The 22,240-nt window shown below is 43.7% G+C and overlaps 1 protein-coding gene across 8 annotated transcripts in view; it reads left to right on the top strand.

Annotated features, from left to right (window-relative positions):
• Positions 1–20,450, top strand: part of MUS81 (MUS81 structure-specific endonuclease subunit) — a 219,811-nt gene extending 199,361 nt beyond the window's left edge. For all 8 annotated transcript variants that reach the window (XM_068260464.1, XM_068260469.1, XM_068260462.1 and 5 more), the window contains 6 exons: positions 534–650; positions 3,166–3,261; positions 4,574–4,699; positions 7,627–7,730; positions 17,089–17,172; positions 18,787–20,450. In XM_068260464.1, the coding sequence (XP_068116565.1) occupies positions 534–650; positions 3,166–3,261; positions 4,574–4,699; positions 7,627–7,730; positions 17,089–17,172; positions 18,787–18,853 (594 nt within the window). In that variant the 3' untranslated portion in view covers positions 18,854–20,450. The remainder of the gene's footprint in view (positions 1–533; positions 651–3,165; positions 3,262–4,573; positions 4,700–7,626; positions 7,731–17,088; positions 17,173–18,786) is intronic.
• Positions 20,451–22,240: the final 1,790 nt, after the last annotated feature.

The raw sequence follows: 22,240 nt of genomic DNA, 5'->3' as shown, positions 1-22,240 counted from the left end.
ATAGCAAAATCGCGGCAAATATCGCTCCGCCGCGCGTTCGCGTTCCCGTAAAAAATGAATCGCGGTAGTGGAAATGACCTACCGCGATTCCTATGTTAAAAAGCAAACCGTAGCGATTGTAAAATCGCTAGCGGTTTGCGTCTTTGCGATTCAGCCAGCGCAAACGCGCTGGTGGAAAAGGGCCCTTAGAGACAGAGGATCAACAGAATAACCAGGTAACTGCTATTGCTTAAAAGGAGATAAACATGGCAGCTTCCAGATCCCTCTCACTTCAGTTTACATATTACAATTTTTTACTTTTTTTTTTTGATTCAACGATTTTGATTGTTTTTTTTTTTTTCACTTGAATGAAAAAAATGGCTCTTGGAACCAATGTACAGCACATGTATATTCAATTTTGACACAATCACAACAAAAATGACATCAAATAAAGCATATGTATTGAATTAAAAGTAAAGTTGTCATGTATCTGGTCAATAAAATTTATGTTCATGCCGGTTATTTTCTGCATTTCAATATTTATCTCTCCTTAGTTTCGCCTTAAGAAGTGTGGTTTGCTTCACCCAATATATCTAGTTGAAGATTTTGGCTCTGCACAACACCTGAGTATCCCAGAGGCTACTTTGCAACAAGCCATAGTGAACACACAGGTAATGCCTGGAACATTCACTGACAATGCGCAATCTCCTCTACCTGACTTGTCGCAGCAGGTTGCTGCTAATATTAATATTAATTACTAATATTAATTACGATTACCTACGGGCAGCTATAGAGGGTTTATAGGGGGGGGGGGGGGGGGAATATTATTACCATTTGATAAATGACTAATCTCCTCCCAAACGGTTCTCTTATAAGCAATTCCTTCATAAACTCTTAACTCCTCAGATGAGAACGATATGAATAATATATTGTACGCAAGGGCCTTGTGAATTAATGCAACTAATATTTGGAGTTACGTAACATGATTAGATAATTGGGCATGTGCAGTTACAATTCTACATAGAAGTAGGCTGTGTTTATTTTGTTTGTTCTATTTTAGACCCTTTAGCATACATATGTGTTGTTGGAGGATTGTTTTATGACATTATGCACTCTTTTGCAAATGTTTTTTTTTCCTGTCAATAAACATTTAGAGACATGCATTGACGTCAGTTGTTTTACCTTTCCGACGCCAATGCAGCCTATACCATTCTGAAAGAGGGAGGCATCTTGTCCTGTATAGTGAGTGGCCGTTATTTTCCACCCCTCCGGCCATCTCATGTATTTTTGCCCATCTTGTAACTGCTCTATCTCCATGATAACCTGACTGGCTTTTTGCTCTGCGCAGGTTTGCGGTGGCGGCATCAAAGAGCTCACACAAGCCCTGTAGCTGTGTGTTGCTCTTGTTTGCAATTTCATTTCTGCAAAGTACTTTTAAAGTATTTTTTAGCTGAGAAAGCAGGTAGATATTTATCTGTGAAATGAATACACATCAATTTGCAAACAAGAGCAACACACAGCTACAGGGCTTGTGTGAGCTCTTTGATGCCGCCACCGCAAACCTGTGCAGAGCAAAAGGCCGGTCAGGTTACCATGGAAACGGACAACAATAGGTGTCCGTTTCATTGCCTGCATAGGAAAAGGGGGTCCTTGGTGGCCGGGCAACGTACACGCAGCCGCTCACAACATAGTACGCAGCACGGAGGAGGCTGCATCCATCTCTTTACGGCGGCTGCTGTAAGCTAAGTAACTGCTCGATAGAGCAGTTACAAGATGGGCAAAAATACATGAGATGTCCAGAGGGGTGGAAAATAACGGCCACTCACTATACAGGACAAGATGCCTCCCTCTTTCAGAATGGTATAGGCTGCATTGGCGTCGGAAAGGTAAAACAACTGACATCAATGCATGTCTCTAAATGTTTATTGATAGGAAAAAAAAACATTTGCAAAAGAGTGCATAATGTCATAAAACAATCCTCCAACAACACATATGTATGCTAAAGGGTCTAAAATAGATAAATTTAGCAATAGTGCCCCTTTAAGAATCCAGGGCTGTAAATCCGTTTATTGCCTCTTACTGATAACTTACTAAAGCTGATAAAATTATTTGTAACTTGTACCAGAGATGACATGTGACATGATGAAATAGACATGGGCATATACAGTGGCAAGCATAGAGACACTCATGCTGTGCTCCTTTTTCTTTCTTTTTTTTTTTCCCCCTGCATGAAAGAGTTTATAATTAGCTATGGAACTGACAGTTTTTCTCCCGCCAGGACTCACTGATAACAAATTACAGCTATAAAACACTTTCCTTAACAACAGATGCCCAGGCTTTTTACTGTGAGAGGAAAAGATAAAAAGGTTACTAGTTCATGTATTTTCACTCTGGGATTCTTGAGACACCGTAATTGAGCAGAGACTATGAAACATTAAATCTGCTTAGTAAATGTTTATACATAAAATAAAACCTTGAGATATCTAAAAGAGTCATTTTTAGGAGTAGAAGAACAGATCCAATTATTTATCTCATTAGTTTATTTTCATCCCTGGTTCACTTTAAGCTGCACATACACTACAGTATATAAGAGTTGGTTGAAGCACCATTGGTGTCCCCCAACTGGTTCAAGATTTTCTGTGCGGTTCTGGACCTTTCATAGTTAAAACTATGCCACAGTTGTGGCTGCCGAAGCCTGGTGCGGCGTAGTTTTAACGCCGCCCAATCCCAAGCATGGGATGCAATAGCTCATCCCTGCCGACTTGGATCTCAGTAACTCGGTCAGGAGCCATTTTCATTGGCTCCAGATCATCGTGCGCCAATCATGGATATCGGGAAGTGTTAAATAAAAGTAAAATAGGTTAAACTACAATCAAATACCTGAGACAGTCAAGAGGTAAGGAGGATGAATTTGAAGCACTTCGCTGTATGAATTATAGAGGTGTGTGACATTGGTGATCCATCCCAATGCTTTGCCAATAATCCCCTCAGTGACATCAGGGGACACCAGTATACAGCGATTATTCAACATATGTCAAGCCAATGAAGAACTGTCACTTCAGTCAGATATAATGTGTATATGTAGCTGTAGTGAAAGCATTTCTTCCTTGAATCCATATTTATGGAAGCTAATTGGACAATTTTGTACGCACCAAAAGCAGAATAGTTTCTCTTCTTATTCCCTAGGTGGTGGATGGATTCTTCATAAAGCGTACCAAGGATGTACGTGAGTCTGCGGCCTACCTGACTATTATGACCCGCTATCTGCAGAACATGTTTTTGGTAAGGAATAGTGTGTGTATTTATTAATATTAAATGCAGCTTGCACTGTTCTCCCTCCTTCTCTTGTTATCTCTTCTGCTGTTTGCTTGAAGTTATTTCAATTTTTGTGGAAGGCTGCAATCAAATGCAGACTAAATAGGCATATTATTTTCCCCATGTGGAAAGTGCGCAATCACAAATGAAAGGCAATTGACTATCTACACAAGCCCTGATTTTTTTTTTTTTTCCACACAAGCCCTGATTTTTTCCACACAAGCCCTGATGTTTACCACATACTAGTACACTTTGTTTTATACAGTAGATTAATAAAATGATACGCATTAGGTAAGATTCCTTTACATTCAAAAATGTTGATGAAATTTTCACTTGATAAGCAAGCAACGTCTTCATATACAAGCGCAGAACATATATAACAGTGTCATGCTGATGGTTCTTCTACTTTTGATGCTGCAGGATTGTACTTAATGTAGGGACCGTACAACGTCACATTTAAGGGCAGTAGGCAAAAGCAACTGTCATTGGATAAGTTTCTCGTTAAAGAGACTCTGAAGCCTTTTAAAAAACCTTTTTATTAGCCATTTATGTAAAGCAGTATCAGCCAAGCTAAAACGCTGCATTCCCGCTGCAAAATTAGGTAATTAAACCACCCCAAATACTGGGGCAAAATTCCACGACTTTCAAGATCGTGGATTTTGCTGCCCAGGGAGGCAGAGCTTAGCGCTGTACCTCTGCCTCCATTAGCGTCATTCACAAGCTAATCACCGCCTCTCTCCCGCCCCTCTCAGTGAGAGAAGATTGACACGAGTAGAGGCAGAGCTACAGCGCTAAGCTCTGCCTCGATCAGGAAGCGCTGGGTTTAATTACCTAGTTGGGGGTTTAATTACCTCGTTCTGCCGCAGGAATGCAGTGTTTTAGCTTGGCTGATACTGCGTTACGTATCACACACATAAAAGGTTGGGGTGAGGCAACACGTAGCAATAATTCTGTTAGTTATAGTGAAAGTCCTTTTTTTACATTTTTACTTTATACAGTACAGTACTTTGTATAAAATATTTTCCTATAAATGTTTTTGGATTGTGGAACAAATCAATGATTATGGAAAATTCCCTTTGATAGAGTGTTTTGGATTACAAGCATGTTTTCTGAACAAAGTTATGCTCGCAAATCAAGGTTCCACTGTACTTTTAACTTTTGCCAGATTGAATATGATCAGATCTGAATATGCATGGAAAGCATTAGTCCAGTGTCCAATTTGCGTACATCTTTCTAAACTGTGTTTTTTTTTTTCCCCCTAATTGTTTTATATTTACAGAACAAAACCTTGCTGAGCTGCACTAAGGAGGAGGCTAGTAAATGTGGGCGTACTTTGCAACAGGATGCTCAAAGCTGCATTTTGATTGAATTTAAAGAATTTAATGAGGGAGCCATGAAGAACAAGGTACTGGTGCTCAGTTACAGAATATGTCTGTGGACACAATTACTTTATTGCCCCTCCCTAAACTATTATTAGCATTGGTACATTGTATTACTTTACACCACTGGTTACTGTGTATACTCAAACAGAACTCCTTTGAGACAGCTGGTAAACATGGTTGACTCAATTTTAAGCCAGTGACACCTTTTTGTTCCCCCACTGTTGCTCTTGCCAACTCACTGCCCCCCCCCCCCCCCAACCCCCCACCCCCTCACCCTGCTCAAATTCTCTTTTGAACGTGAATAGCGGCAATGGAGGTCATGAACCGAAGAGCACCTGGAAGATGGTGGCAGCAGAAGAATCTAGGAGACATCCTAGTGGTAGAACCCAGATGAAGTGTAAAGCATGCAGGCGTGAGTAGATGGCTGGAGTTTGGTAGCTATCACATGCCTCCCCTGCATGCTACTTGCTGAATACTCAGGATGGTGGGGGCTGAGGGGTGGTGGGGAGGAACCAATGGCAGGCTGGAAAGGCTGGAAAGTGGATGTCCACACTGCAGCATTGTACACTGCAATACATTACAGGGAGCCACCAGTGAATACTGGATGTGCTGGGGCAAATATTTTCTATGGCACTTGACCCTGAGGCAGGGAACACACTTGACTGTTTTCGTGCACGTTTTCTGCACAGAAAAACTGAGAACTCGTGTTAATCAATGTGCTAGTACACACTTACTGTGTTGTTCGCGCGCAGAAAAAAAACTGACATTCTGCATCCTGATTCTGCACATTTTGGCAGTTTTCTGTATCAATTACATCAGCTGCTGTGAAAAAAACGCGCGCGTTTTCCTGCGTAGGAACACACTTAGTGTGCAGAAAAAGTATGCAGAAAAACGCGCGCGGAAAACTGAAAGTCAAGTGTGTTCCCTGCCTGAACCTTCATCTAAGGGACCAAGTCCTCATCCGTGCGCACTGGGGGACTGGATCTCGTTGTCTGGCTGTCATGCTTGTCGGGCTTGAGGCTTTAGTTGATTTTTGAGTCTCACATACATGCAACCAATGGGAGTGAAAGCATCTGATGTGCATGCATATTCTGGGCCAGTGACTTATCTGAAGTGAAAAATTCACTTCAGGTTTTACATATACCTATGTTCAGAGATGGCTCTTGATACCATAGAGCATTTTCAGTTCGTCCCATCATTCCTGCCACCTAGTGGGTTAACCACTTCAGCCCACAGGGTTGTTCATTTTTTGCATCTCAACAACTTTCACCTCCCATACATTTGCCAATAACTTTAAAACCACTCATCACAATGAATTGATCTATATCTTGTTTTTCCCGCCACCAGTTAGGCTTTCTTTGGGTGATACATTTTGCTAAGAATTATTTTATTCTAAATCCATTTTAACAGGAATATTAAGAAAGAAATGGAAAAAAAATCATTATTTCTCAGTTTTTGGCCATTATAGTTTGAAATTAATACATGCTACCGTAATTAAAACTCATTTATTTTATTTGCCCATTTGTCCTGCTTATTACACCAGTTAAGTTAAGTCCCTATCACAATATATGGCGCCAATATTTTATTAGGAAATAAAGGTGCATTTTTTCAATTTGCGTCCATCACTATGTACAAGCCCATAATTTAAAAAATATATATTACTATACCCCTTTGACATGCATATTTTAAAAAGTTCAGACCCTTAGGTAACTATTTATGTTTTTTGTTTTTTTTATAGTATTTTTTTTTTTTTTATTAAAAAATTGATTTGGGTAATTTTTGGTGTAGGAGGTAAACAGCTAATTTTTAAATGTAAAAAATGTATTTATTTAATAAAAAATGGATGTGGGTGTAGTTTTACTATTTGGCCACAAGATGGCCACAGTCAAAACGTCCTAGAAGCGTACGATCACGCTTCCAGGAACATGAATGAGGATGGGAAACTTTTTTTTAACTCAGTAAAACCGTCCGCAGCCTCTTATTTTTTTGCGGGGGGCTTCGATCAATGAATGGGAGCTGTAATCCCATTCATTGATCGCCGAGCTAACGGCCAGCGGGAACGCGCGCGGCCGGCGGGAGTGCGCGTAGCCTATCTGGATGAGAATGTTCATCCAGATAGGCTGAAGTGGTTAAAAAGCTTCGGCACTCCTTAAACCCGTTATTCCTGCCGCCTTTTGGGTTGAATAGCTCTTCGCACTCCTCAGTCCCATCCTTCCTTCCACCTGATGGGTTGAAAAGCTCTTTGGCGCTCCTTAGTCCTATCATTTCTGCCACCTGTCCCGTCATTCCTGCCACCTCCTGGGCTGAATAGCTCTTCGGCACACCTTATTCCTGTAATTTCTGCCACTTCTTTGGTTGAATAGTTCTTCGGCACTCCGCAGTCCCTTCATTCCTGCCACCTGTTGGATTAAATAGCTCTTCAGCACTCCTCAGTCCCATCATTCCTGCCACCTGTCCCGTCATTCCTGCCACCTCTTGGGTTGAATAGCTCTTTGACACTCCTCGTGCAACCTTCGGAACTGCTCATGTCCCCAAGTAGTTCCGCAGATAAATGCATACATACTATGCACACGTGAGCCCGAGCTTGCGCATGCGCACTATGGATGTGCTTGTCTTTGGAACAACTCGCAGATGCACGAGAAGTGCTGAAAACCTAGAAGAATGAGTAGCTTCCCCCTGGGATGACACAAGAACAAAAGAATGGACCAAGGAACAGGAATGCTCTATGGTATCCAGAGCCCCCCTCCCCCCATATATATTTATTTAAACTATAAAAAATGTATAGGAAGAGATTGTTTCTAGTCTGATGTAAATATGTGGTAGATTAATTCTTAAAATAATGCACAGAGAAAGTCCATGTTCAGTCATTTGTTGGTGTTACAGAGCAATGGAGCAATGTCACAATATGTCACATTTTCCGACGTAGTGACGCAATGTCTTTCCACTGCAGGCTCAGACTGTGAAAGAGGTGTTTGCTCGGCAGCTGATGCAGATCAGTGGGGTGAGCGGAGAGAAGGCGGCAGCCATTCTGGAGAAATACAATACTCCAGCCAGGTAAAGTAACGCTACGTGTGCAAACTTTGCAGTCCTGCTTGTGCAGGGTTTCAGAAACTGGACACATGTGGCATGTTTTTCAGCACTCTTCACAGAATCATAGGTTCAATTATTTTTGTGTATACAGTGGTTTGCAAAAGTATTCGGCCCGCTGGAAGTTTTCCACATTTTGTCATATCACTGCCACAAACATGAATCAATGTTTTTGGAATTCCACGTGAAAGACCAATACAAAGTGGTGTACACATGAGAAGTGGAATGAAAATCATACATGATTCCCAACATTTTTTTTTACAAATAAATAACTGCAAAGTGGGGTGTGCGTAATTATTCAGCCCAGTGCAGTCAGTTCCCATAGACATTGCCTGATGAGTGCTAATGACTAAACAGTGCACCTGTGTGTAATCTATTGTCAGTACAAATGCAGCTGCTCTGTGATTGCCTCAGAGGTTGTCTAAGAGAATATTGGGAGCAACAACACCATGAAGTCCAAAGAACACACCAGACAGGTCAGGGATAAAGTTATTGAGAAATGTAAAGCAGGCTTAGGCTACACAAAGATTTCCAAAGCCTTGAACATCCCACAGAGCACTGTTCAAGCAATCATTCAGAAATGGAAGAAGTATGGCACAACTGTAAACCTACCAAGACAAGGCAACAGGCTCACAACTCATAGGCCAAACAAGGAGAGCTCTGATCAGAAATGCAGTCAAGAGGACCATGGTGACTCTGGACGAGCTGCAGAGATTTACAGCTCAGGTGGGGGAATCTGTCCATAGGAGAACTATTAGTCGCAGGGGCGGACATACGGCCGTGTAGGCCGTGCAGAGGCACAAGGGCCCCTCAGGTTCCGTTTCTAGAGGGGCCCATTCAGTACCGCTGATGATTTTAAATTTTTTTACAGTCAGGCTGTCAGCTGCAGGATGTAGGAGCCGAGGAACGCTATTTGGCCACACCCTCCTTCCCTCCCCTCCCCTCTGGCTGGTGGTACTGAGAGAGACGTCAGTATCAGACATGCGCATGCTGATCTGACGTCTCTGCGTAAGCCAGTAAGTGGCTCGGCGGGAAACAGCTGAGGAGAGGAGAGAGCTGGCAGTAGATCAGATCTTGACGAGGAGCACGAGCAGACAGGAGACTGCAAATCAGATCCAGGGCCCAGCTTCTCTTTGGACTAACCTCCCCCTCCTACCATTGATGGATCTTCGGCCACAATTCTTGTCCCCTGAGGCATATAACAGTGACGCTGCTGGTGATGGGTGAAAAGTCATGCTGCTGTGCCCCACTGACAGGAGACTGAGAAGCCAAAACACACGTGCTGAATCTCCTCTCAGAGTCTCATGCAGGCAAGTAAAACTTCTTGCTCATGCAGGCAAGTGTCTGGATGTGGGGGAAGGGGAGAGCTGGCATGTTTATGTGTAGTCTGAGAGGGGAGATGTGGACATGTCTGTGTGTGTGTGTGGGGGGGGGGGGGATTTGGCTATGGGGGGCAGGTGTGAGTTCTAGGAGAGGGGCTAGATCTGGCTGTGAGGATTTACCTGTAGTGGCAGATTGGGTGTCAGTAAGGATGACATTTGACTGTAGGTAGAAGCAGTAGGAGGGAGATATGGTTGTGTCACTGACACTGAATTGTAATCCATTGATGTTTGTTGGAGGGATTAAGTGTTTATTTTAGGAGGATTAAGGATTTTATTACCTATGGAGGGTATTATTTATTTTTCTTCAGTGAATTTGGGAGCAGTTTCGATGTTTTGCACATATTTTGTATCTTAAAGTCCTATGGGAGAAAAGCACTATAGAAATGTTATTGTATTGTATAAAGGAACCCTGAAATGACTCTAAAAAAGTGTTTCACTTACCTGGGGTTTCTGCCAGCCCCCTGCAGCCGTCCTGTGCCCGCGCCATCTCTGAGCAGTCCTCCGGTCCCCTGTCATAGCTATGTTTCATTATCGTGACTTGGAAGTCGATGGCTGTGTGCATCCTCGTTGGCGCTCCTGGTGCCGGGATCGTCCTGCAGATGCAGTAGCATCGACTTCCAAGTCGCGATAACCAAACATAGCTGCCCCAGGAACCGGATGATTGTTCCGTGATGGTGAGGGCTTGTGGCTGCAGAAGCCCCAAGTAAGTGAAATACTTTTTCTTAAAGTCATTTTAGGTTTTTTTAAAAAAGGGATACTGTAGGGGGGTCGGGGGAAAATGAGTTGAACTTACCCGGGGCTTCTAATGGTCCCCCGCAGACATCCTGTGCCTGCACAGCCACTCACCGATGCTCCGGCCCCGCCTCTGTTTCGCTTCTGGAATTTCAGACTTTAAAGTCTGAAAACCACTGCGCCTTCGTTGCCATGTCCTCAATCCAGCTGATGTCACCAGGAGCGTACTGCGCAGACACAGACCATACTGGGCCTGCGCAGTATGCTCCTGGTGACATCAGCGGGATCGAGGACACGGCAACGCAGGCGCAGTGGTTTTCAGACTTTAAAGTCTGAAATTCCAGAAGTGAACCGGAGGCGGGGCCGGAGCATCAGTGAGCGGCTGCGCGGGCACAGGATGTCTGTGGGGGACCATTAGAAGTCCCGGGTAAGTTCAACTCATTTTCCCCCGACCCCCCTACAGTGTCCCTTTTAAGGTCTCTTAAGATGCATTGGACCTGTACTTTGGATTTCTTGGCCTGCTAGTTACAGAGTACATAGTCATGTCACTAACTGTCCTCAGAGGAGCTAACAGTGTAATCCTACCATAGTCATAATCATATGTCTTACCATATTATTATTATGTATTTATATACCACTGATATCTTCTGAAGCACATTACAGAGTACATAGTCATGTCACTGACTGTCCTCAGAGGAGCTCACAATCTAATCCTACCATAGTCATAGTCTAATGTCCTCCCATATTATGTATTTATATAGTACTGACATCTTCTGCAGCACTTTACAGAGTACATAGTCATGTCACTGACTGTCCTCGGAGGAGCTCACAATCTAATCCTATCATAGTCTAATGCCCTACCATATTGTTATGTATTTATATACCGCCGATATCTTCTGCAGCACATTACAGAGTACATAGTCATATCACTGACTGTCCTCAGAGGAGCTCACAATCTAATCCTACCATAGTCATAGTCTAATGTCCTCCCATATTAACATTATGTATTTATATAGCACTGAGATCTTCTGCAGCACTTTACAGAGTACATAGTCATGTCACTGACTGTCCTCAGGTAATATAATTGCATCTGCACCGGTGGAATATCTATGACGTGCTGTGATCACCCCTGGAGTCACAGGGACATTACATATCAGTTGAAAGGATCCGCACCGTCTAAAAATTGTAGAAATTTATTTAAAGCTCTTTAAAACATCATAGGCAAAATTTGAATGCGTTCCGGATCACCATTGACGCATAGCGTTTCGGATACAATCCTTCCTCAGAATGGTTCCAGTACACACTGACATATTCACTCAAACCATGCCCATTAAACACACAGGTAGAGGACCTGATAGAAGACTTACAACATGTCATAATAATTTGCATACATGCATATTCATAGTAGCTTTATCCAATGAAAATCAACCTGCTGTTCACAAATGTAACAAACCTATGTGCAGGAAGCAACCGAGCAAAGACTCACTTCAGGCCGATCTGACTCGGAGGGATCGCCCAAAAAAGGTTTTCTGCACCAAAGGCACCTCCTCACGCGCTCCAAGATATGTAAAACACATCTAAAGAAACGCTCCAGTCCTCATGCCACAAATGCCAAACAGCGGTGTCGGCTGATCCCAAGCTCTGCCGACCAATTACCGCATTACCTTTGAACTGGGACAGTCCCCCCGTCCCTCAGCTTATCCATAAGTCCCCCGTATCCACTCAGCCCATCAGCATATCGCCGCCAACGTCCGCTTCATAAGCATATAGCCAGCAGCCAATCACAAAGACGCCTACAGCGTCCGCTAGAAGACTGTTCAGCCTGTGGCCAATCAGCGTGACGCCTACTGCGTCCGCCTCTGAAGCTACGCATGGCCGTCCGCATGTACGCATGTGCAGTGGTCAACCAATCGAAACAGCGCCTACAACGTCCGTGACAGAAACTACGCAACCAATCATGCATGGTCCTCCGCATATACAAGACAGCGGTTAACCAGCGGTTACTCAATGTAAGCGGCGCCTGCAACGTACGCCTCAAAGACTATACATGACACCACAATGTGTACAGACTGGCTCCAATCAGAAACCAGTCTACACCATCCGCATATGGTATTGGTCCAACACAGACCAATCTATACATGACGCCACAATGTGTACAGACTGGCTCCAATCAGAAACCAGTCTACACCATCCGCATATGGTATTGGTATTTTACTATATAAAATAGACAGCTATACTAGACACAAACAGCTGCTTAAACGTGAAAATTATTGGTTGACCGCTGCACATGCGTACATGCGGACGGCCATGCGTAGCTTCAGAGGCGGACGCAGTAGGCGCCACGCTGATTGGCCACAGGCTGAACAGTCTTTCTAGCGGACGCTGTAGGCGTCTTTGTGATTGGCTGCTGGCTATATGCTTATGAAGCGGACGTTGGCGGCGATATGCTGATGGGCTGAGTGGATACGGGGGACTTATGGATAAGCTGAGGGACGGGGGGACTGTCCCAATTCAAAGGTAATGCGGTAATTGGTCGGCAGAGCTTGGGATCAGCCGACACCGCTGTTTGGCATCTGTGGCATGAGGACTGGAGCGTTTCTTCAGATGTGTTTTACATATCTTGGAGCGCGTGAGGAGGTGCCTTTGGTGCAGAAAACCTTTTTTGGGCGATCCCTCCGAGTCAGATCGGCCTGAAGTGAGTCTTTGCTCGGTTGCTTCCTGCACATAGGTTTGTTACATTTGTTACATTTGTGAACAGCAGGTTGATTTTCATTGGATAAAGCTACTATGAATATGCATGTATGCAAATTATTATGACATGTTGTAAGTCTTCTATCAGGTCCTCTACCTGTGTGTTTAATGGGCATGGTTTGAGTGAATATGTCAGTGTGTACTGGAACCATTCTGAGGAAGGATTGTATCCGAAACGCTATGCGTCATTGGTGATCCGGAACGCATTCAAATTTTGCCTATGATGTTTTAAAGAGCTTTAACTGACTGTCCTCAGAGGAGCTCACAGTCTAATCCTACCATAGTCTAATGTCCTACCATATTATTATTATTAGGTATTTATATAGCACTGACATCTTCTGCAGCACATTAAAGAGTACATAGTCATATCACTGACTGTCCTCAGAGGAGCTCACAGTCTAATCCTACCATAATCATAGTCTGTCCTACCATCTTATTATTATTGTTATGTATAGAGCACTGACATCTTCCGTAGTACTTTACAGAGTACATAGTCATGTCACGGGCTCTCCTCAGAGGAGCTCACAATCTAATCTCTGCTATATGTATGCCCAATAGGGCATACATTTTCATTAGGAGAAAGGGCTTCATTTAATGTTTCCGTGGTGATGACCACTGTCTTTGAATCACACCACTGCTAAGCTCATGTACATTTGGCTCTGACCATGACCTGTCATTACCACGCCCACTTTCTAGTGTGTGAACACGCCCATTTTTTTGACGCGCAGGTCAGCACCTGCCCCAGCAGAGAATACAGCACCTGCATAGCACCCTCAAAAAAAACAACATCCTGGACCTGCCTCCTGTTTACAATCCACTGTGTTGTCTTCCCAGTGCACCTCCTGCCTCCTAGCTCACTCAGCCTCTGTACTAGGTTCCAGCCTGGTGGTCTTGATTGCAGACTGCACCATCTTTGTCTAGTCAATCCTAGATTTATTTGCATTTGCTCCAGTCAGCTCCACTTTTCAGTCAGAAACATCTGATTTGCATGCTTGTTCAGGGGCTGTGGCTAAATGTAGTTAAGGCAAAGGATCAGCATGACAGCCAGGCAATATGCGTTATTTAAAAGGAAATAAATATGTTGGCCTCCATATCCCTCTCACTTTGGGTGTGCTTTCAAGTTTAAAACACAGAGCCTGTCATGTCAGCCTCAAGGTGGCCACACACTATACAATAAAATGATCCGATTTTACAGCAATTCGATAAAAACGTTCGGATCTCCCGAAAAAATCGAAAGCTTTTTTTTTCATTCGACTGAAAAATCCGATCGGATTTTCCGTTTTCTTCTATTTTTATCGATCCGGAATGCCAGATATTTTTCTTCAATCTTTCTAAAGATTGTATGCGGTGTGTTAGATTGTCAATTTATTAATATACACACTCTAGCAATTTTGTCATAGTTTACAATCATTTTTATCATAATTGAGGAAACATTTAACCACTTCCGGATTCTCGGTGCGTATATATACGCCCCTGAATCCTGAAGTGTATACCATGGAAACGGCCGCTCGTATGAGCGGCCGTTCCATGTCAGTTCACGGAGGGTGTCTCCGTGAACAGCAGGGTAAATGTAAACACACGGGGAAGATCTTCCCCGGTGTTTACATGTATACGGCGCTGCTGCGCAGCAGCGCCGTAGAGGAGATCGGCGATCCCCGGCCTCTGATTGGCCGGGGATCGCGGCATCTGATAGGCTAAAGCCTATCCCATCAGGCGCAGGACGGAAATCCGTCCTGCGCCGCTCACAGGGGAGGGAGAGGGAGGGAAGGGGAAGGAGGCCAGGAAGCGCTGCGGAGGGGGGCTTTGAAGAGCCCCCCCCCGCAAGCGCAAGCAGCCGGCGGCGATCAGACCCCCCCAGCAGGACATCCCCCTAGTGGGGAAAAAAGGGGGGGAAGTCTGATCGCCCTGGCTGCTAGCTGATCTGTGCTGTGGGCTGGAGAGCCCACGCAGCACAGATCAGCACACAATTTCATGGTATGGAAATGGTTAACATAGGTGTGTGGTACATTGGTCATGTTTTTGAAATGTTACAATCCGTCAGAAAAATTGATTGCAATTCTTAAATTGAACAGATATTAAAAAAAATTGTATGGTGTGTGGCCACCTTCAGTCTTAATGATGCAGGGGGTCTACTCTTGGAGATAAGTTTTGCTTTTGTTCAGTAAGCTATATAATGCAGATGTCACATGTATGCATCAAGAAATATTTCTGGGCCTCAGGGAAGGTTGCCATAGACTGTATTGGTAAATAGATGCACTGTGTTACCACACCCAATTTAGTTATGGCCACACTTTTAACTGCATGTTGGGGAGGGGGGGGGGGGGAACAATTGGAATTTTGCACAGGGGCCCGCTGCTGGCTGTGTCCGCCACTGATTAGTCGTGCACTGCACAAAGTTGGCCTTTATGGAAGAGTGGCAAGAAGACAGCAATTTTCAACAGAAAAGCATAAGAAGTCCCGTTTGCATATTGCCACTAGCCATGTGGGGTACACAGCAAACATGTGGAAGAAGGTGCTCTGGTCAAATGAGACCAAAATGGAACTTTTTGGCCAAAATGCAAAACGCTACATGTGGCGGAAAACGAACACTGCACATCACTTTGAACACACCATCCCCACTGTCAAATGTGGTGGCAGAGTCATGCTCTGGGGTGCTTCTCTTCAGCAGGGACAGGGCAGCTGGTCAGAGTTGATGGGAAGATGGATGAAGCCAAATACAGGGCAATCTTGGAGGAAAACCTCTTGGAGTCTGCAAAAGACTTGAGACTGGGGCGGAGGTTTACTTTCCAGCAGGACAACGACCCTAAACATAAAGCCAGGACAACAATGGAATGGTTTAAAACAAAACATATCCATGTGTTAGAATGGCCCAGTCAAAGTCCAGATCTAAATCCAATCAATAATCTGTGGCAAGATCTGAAAACTGCTGTTCACAAACTCTGTCAATCTAATCCACTTTTTACGTGTACACCACTTTGTATTCGTCTTTCACATGGAATTCCCCAAAAATTGATTCATGTTTGTGGCATGACAAAATGTGGAAAACTTCAAGGGGGCCAAATACTTTTGCAAACCACTGTATTTTTAAATATTACTAATTGACACATGGTTATCACTTCTTTGGAGCCTAGAATAATATTTTTGTTGGTCTTCAGAAACAGGAATTACAACTGCAGTCCAGCTGATCTGCAGTAAACAGAGAGACTAATGTAAGAACCTGCTGCAGCAAGTGGGAGGCCAGGGACATCCAGATACCAGAGGATACGATTGGCTGGGAAAATCCAACCCAGTGGATCGGTAATCCACCAACCATGGATGATGCCAGAGGACATTGAGATTCAAATAGAGATAATGGCCAATATGTAATTCACCTTTTTCTCCTAGGTGATATTTTCAAACTTGTCAATAATATTCCCTTTAAACCCCTAACAAGCAAGAAAACGCTCAAAATAATTTTGATAATACTTTAACTACTTTTTGGTACTTTTTCAATTACAACGTGCTGAAGGGTTGTTTTAAGTAGAATAAGTGAAAATGTCACCTAGGAGAAAACTCAGGAGAAAAAGTGAATTGCATATGTGCCCATGACTGTTGCCACAATTGCTTACCGCAAATTGTCCCACACACCGGCCATCTATTGTGTGTAAATGGCTTAAATTGAAAGTTCATGTATCAATTTTACTAGGACTATAATTACAAATGCGGGAAAGAGGCACCCTGGTGTAGGTAAAACTACTAAAACAGTAAAATTAAGAAAATGAGGTGGCTTACCTCAGTAATGAGGTCTTTGTGGAAACAAAGAAATTTTATAAGCATAGGCAACGCGTTTCGCAGGTCTGAACCTGCTTCTTCAGACCAATAACAGTGCCTATAGGACTCTTAACTTTCATATTACTATTACATATAAAAACATTCTATAAACCAGTATTAGCACTCCTCAAATGATTTTGTATTTAAAGTCTATCACCAGGCAAAAACCAAAATCTTTAGCAGAGACATAATACTGTAGTGTAAAAACTCAGAAAAACTGTCCGATCAATTTTAGGTCGAAATCATTTGAAATTCAATTTAGCAATGTTGGGGCAATAGATCACTCTGCTCGAATCTGCCAGAAATCCAACTGGACACTTGGTAAGTGTAGGCCTGCCTTCAATTGAATCAAGGCACCTTATCTTTTTATCTTAGTATAGACGGCCTCCTAAGCACCCAACAAACAAAAAATTATACATGGGAAATCATAGTTAAATTATTATGGAACAACTTCTTTTGATTTTTTGTTTGTTTTTTTTACTTGGAAGTGCTGAGAAGTTATTTGAAGGGGAAAATGTGTGAGATGATTCAGGTTTTGTGGATCTCCCCCACTGTACTATGAAGATCATTCCTGTTGCTTAGGAGGCAGTAATGTACATTACTATATATATATAAATCTTATTTTATTTCTTTTATGTTTCGTTATTCAGCCTCCTGTCTGCTTATGCAGCTTGTTCTTCCAATGAAGAAAAGGAGAAGTTTCTATCCAACATCAAATGTGGGAAGCTGCAGAGGTAGGTGATATATACATATTAATGTACTGAGATATACAGTGTGTGTCCTCTTTGTGTTCCTATCGAGTCTGCTCTACAGTGGACTGTGTACAGAATACAAAAATGTTGTACTCCGTATTAACTGGAAGAGAAATAACTTTCAGCCACTTGGTGCCTTTTAAAACACGTTAATGACGTGACACCACACTAGGTTAAAGAAAACCTGTAACATCAAAAAGTTCCCCTGGGGGTACCCACCTCAGGAGGGGGAATCCTCAGGGTCCCAATGAGGCTTCCCACGCCGTCCTCCGTCTATCGGGGGTCTCGCTGCAGCCCTCCGAACAGCGGCGATGTAAATATTTACCTGCCTGGTTCCTGCGCAAGCGCTGTGGCGGCTCTCGGCTCCGAAATAGGCGGAAATACCCGATCGCCATCGGGTTTGCTCTACTGCGCAGGCGCAAGTCCCCGGCGCCTGCGCAGTAGAGCTGACCCCACTGAGATCGGGTATTTCCGTCTACTTCGGAGCAACAGCGCCCTCGCTGGAGCCTGGAAAGGTAAATATTGAACAAGCTGTCGGATCTGTCTGGCCGCTGTTCGGAGAGCTGCAGCGAGATCCCCGAGGGATGGAGGACGGCGTGGGAAGCCTCATTGGGACCCTGAGGCTTCCCCCTCCTGAGGTGAGTACCCCCAGGGGAACTTTTTGATGTTAGTGTCTCTTTAATACTTACCTCTTTGTGTGCCCTCTGTGGCAGCTACACAGCCTATGCTCCATAGCCTAGCTGTGAGACTCCTTACATTATTCCTTGAATGTGTGGAAGTTGAAGACCAAGTCCTGCCTTCTATCTTTGAAGCACCAGACCTTTTTCATCAACTGTCATTGTAGCAGGCGCAATAAGCAAGTGGCAATATTTTTGTCATTTTGCTCGTGTTGAATTGTGTTGAACTGCAACAGGATCTGCTAAAATCTAAGGTTGCGCACAGCTGTCTGATTTTGATTGGCCAATTTTACCACTTCCATGTAGTATGAGAGCTTATCTACGCAGTCTGTTCATAGTATCAAAATCTGCTGACCCTCATACTGCATGGAAGTGGTAACATTGGCCAAACTAATTTGAATGTGTGCACCTTAAAGGCCAAAATAAACTATAGTTATTTGGGTTGAAAAAAAAAAAAGACATCCGTTCATCGAGGTTAACCAGAAATTATGGTACAACACTAGCCTGCACCCACACATATCTCAGTTGATCTCAGTTTTTGGGAAGTGGGAGGGAACCAGAGAACCTGGAGGAAATCCACACAAACACTGGGAGAACATACAAGCTCGATGCTGATAGCCTTTTGGCCCATATCTGAACCAGTAACCTTAGCATTGCAAGTGTGCTAAATACAATACAAAGCATAAACAAATCGCATCTCTACAGCATCAGCACTGCACTGTCGTCCAAGGGATCGAGTACTTGGTGTGTACAAGGCTTTAGTCCTCTGCTTTTCCAGGCATTGGCTGTTATAGGAATTCTTGGCCAGCACTTGCTACAGTTAGCATAACTTAATCACTTCACACCGTATCCCTTTCCACCAGCCCACACATTTAAAGTAGGTTTTCTTCAGATTTTGACGTCTTTCATCTTTTTGCAGAAATCTTGGACCTGTCCTGAGCCGAACAATTTCCCAACTCTACTGCACTAAAGAAGCCTTATCCTGACGTATCCCCCTGCAACCAACCAGCATTCCCTGCGCCACATGACAGGATGACTCCACCGATAACTGACCAATCGCCTGTTTCCTAAGGAAAGATTAGCCACCATGCAAGGACTCTCTTGACTATTAAGTTCTCAGGAATCTTACGGATATCCTTAATGACTTGTTATTTCAAAATGAAACTGGTTATTTTTCTAATTTAGCTCCCACATGGTTCATTCTGTAACTATGCGGAATAGCATGTTTGTTCTTTATATGTTGACGGTCACATTTTTTTTTTTTCACGTAATGAAGTAACCTTAGATTTCTGAAACTAATAATAATCTTCCATCATTTGGCCGCAGTTCCCATGTAAAATCACTGATGTGTTGTTACAGTAGGCATTGCTATAGGCATTATTGATGAGCTGAAATCAAGAAGGATGCAAGAAAAAGAGCTGTTAGCTCATCAATAAAGGTTAGCTCATTACACTGTTCTCTCTACCTTAAATGATGAGTTTCTCTGGAATTAGGCCTTAATATGGGCCTGAATTCTGCATTCACCTTCTCAATCAAGAAATCTATTCCGGTGCTCTATTCTAGGGCCTCTTTTAGACAGGAGGCTGAACTATGTGCTTGTGTAGCAGTTCAGTGTCCTGTCTGCTGCCTACAAGTGCCATTAGGGTGCAATTTAATAGCATTTGTAATACCACACTGGTCAGTACGTGACGCGGTGGTGTTACCCAGCAGCATGTCACATCTGGGCATGTCTGCGGCCACATTCAGATGTGACTCAATGGGGGGGTTCAGGGGCGTAAATACAAATCATAGGGCCCCCAGCAAAACTTTTATGCTTCCTCCCCTAAAATGCAACCCCCCCCCACACACACACACACACACACACACACATCCCTTCCATTACCTCCTCATGGTAACCCGCCCCACCTGGGAGCCCATCTTGCAAGGGTTACAAAACAAGTGTGGGCATCATAATCTTAAATCAAGCTTAGCTACAAAAACACCTAATCTGAAGGATGGACCCCCTGTATCAGAGGAAATTAAGTGGCAGTTGGGGCCCCTGGCAGTCGCAGTTGCTGCTTCCCTGTAGTCATGCTCCTGGGGGGAGGGGGGGGGGCTGTCCACCAGTGGCACTGAACACTAACAAGCCCCTTGCCAGTGCAATAGAGCAGCTGACAGGCGGCAAAAGAGCCATAATGCTAAAACGGAATAGGGAGTGAAAAAAACCAAAATCATTTAATATGTAAACTACTTGCTTCAATCTAGAAGTTGATTGTTACATGGGACAGCTGTAATCATGCTGGATTGTGCAACTATCTGGCGGATCGTTCAAGTCCAGTCTTATCAGCTGAACGACGGACTGTACACACGCCCGATTTGACGTCCGGATGACTGAACGACCGGATGTCCAGACGACGGATCGTTTAAAAAAATCCGACGTGTGTACGAGCCTTAAATTTGACTAAGATGGAAATAGAGGGTTGTCTCTGATTGAAATGTGAACTTGTTCAATTCCTACAATGCATAGCTGCAGTCTTGGCTAAACGTTGTTTTTCTTTTTTCTATTTTTAATTTTCCTAAATAAATGTTCATGACAAAACTATAGACTAATGTTACACGTAATGTCTGTACAACGCTCACTCCCCACAGTCATATATCCACAAGTTGATCACATAAAGTTCCACTCTTTGCCCCTTTTTCAGATCTCTGCCAGAAATGAATACTCTCACCGATGTGTAGAGGCTGATTTGCCACAGATCAGCTAAATCCATATTTCAGATAAACTTCAAGTCTGCTTTCCTCACACTGGCTCCTCAACTTTGGTTCCACTTGTTCCTCAGAAAGAAAGTTTAGACATAGTGTAAAACTGTAGTTTCAAGGTTCTCTAAACGTGTGGTCATAAGTGCACCTTTGCACCACATGTGTTCCCCACTCCGTGTGCCCGTACTATTCCCATCACCGGATAAAATGTGGGAGAAATTCCTGCTCACCAGATCTCTATGCTGCCCCGTCACAGACCAGCAAGCTCTCGCATGGATGCAACAACATCAATTATCCCTTCACAGGTTTCCAGTATCCTTTGCCTTAGGTTTACCTCAGAGAGAAAGAAGGCCAATGTACATAGCGTAAATCTGTTACAGTCCACAATTCCTATAACCTCTATGTAGTGCCAAGTGAATACACCTCTTCACAGTGAACGACCTCCACACTTAGTGCCCGTATTTACCACTGCCACCAAACAAACAGGTACCCCTAACCGCTCACCAGATATCTTGCTGACCTCACATGGACCAGCAATCAGCGCTTTTTGGTGTCAGTTTAGGAGCTTTCAGCCAGATGTGACATGTAATACCTGCAGGGCTAATATATAACTCTCATAGCGTAATACCGTCTTTATTCCGTCATAAAAGTTTAAAAGTTACACTCACATTTAGTAAAATAGTATGCGCATATCATAAAACCATTTGGACGTCCTCACCGCCGCTCAGCAAGCGTCTTCCTCTCTGCCGCTTGAAGCCACGCCCTACCGGTTTCGTCAGAATGACTCATCAGGGGCTTGCTGGTCAGCGGCAGATTCAGACGCTATACGCTTGTCTCTATGCAAATTTCCTCTGAGCGGTCCCTAGTCTCGCGGTGTTTCCTCTGGAGGTTGCCTAGCAACCTCCAGCCTACGCTACACATCCCTCCCACCCCATAGCGGGTACATATTGGCTGAACCTCCTCTCAAATTAACCCTGTGTTCCCCTTATCAAACTACTCCGTGCTAAAGTGCACATATACTACATGGAGCGCTCATACCACCTTTTTTCCATAAAACTATAGACTAAGTCTTCGTACTTTCAGTTTAGGTCTGCTGTAAGCCATGAATGAGATTGTGGTGTTTCCTGTTCCAGCTAAACCGCTAATATCTGTGACAGAGTATCCTCCAAAGGAAGCACGAGTCATGTTGCACAGGACAGTTTTACATCTCTCTTCAACTGACTGATTTATTTCGAAACGAGCAAGAAAGGTCCTCCAGTGACTCATAGATACCTCTTTACGGTAGATTCCAGTTCCAAGAACTTCTACCAATAACTATCGCCTGCCGTGGATTTTTATGTTGGGCCTGGAGAATTTGAACAAACACTGCAAACAAGCGCTTGTTACGGTCGCAGCAGTCATTGTGTATTTGGTGACTCACATCCTGCAATCCTCAATTTGTCAAAAAAAAGAAAAATATGCATTATGTAAAGGAGTTTCATAAATGCATCAACGTGAACCTGTGCCAGTCCTAGGCAGTGAACTGTATCTCTGTTTTTCCAAAAGCCAATCATGTGCACTGAAAATAGCATATGTAGGAAGTACTCTGGACTTGAGTGGACATTTGAAGTAACTGAAATGAACGTTCACTGCTA

The sequence above is a fragment of the Hyperolius riggenbachi genome, chromosome 11 (genome assembly GCF_040937935.1).
Source record: "Hyperolius riggenbachi isolate aHypRig1 chromosome 11, aHypRig1.pri, whole genome shotgun sequence".
Classification (NCBI taxonomy): Eukaryota; Metazoa; Chordata; class Amphibia; order Anura; family Hyperoliidae; genus Hyperolius; species Hyperolius riggenbachi.
This window is presented reverse-complemented; position numbering and strand designations above follow the sequence as displayed.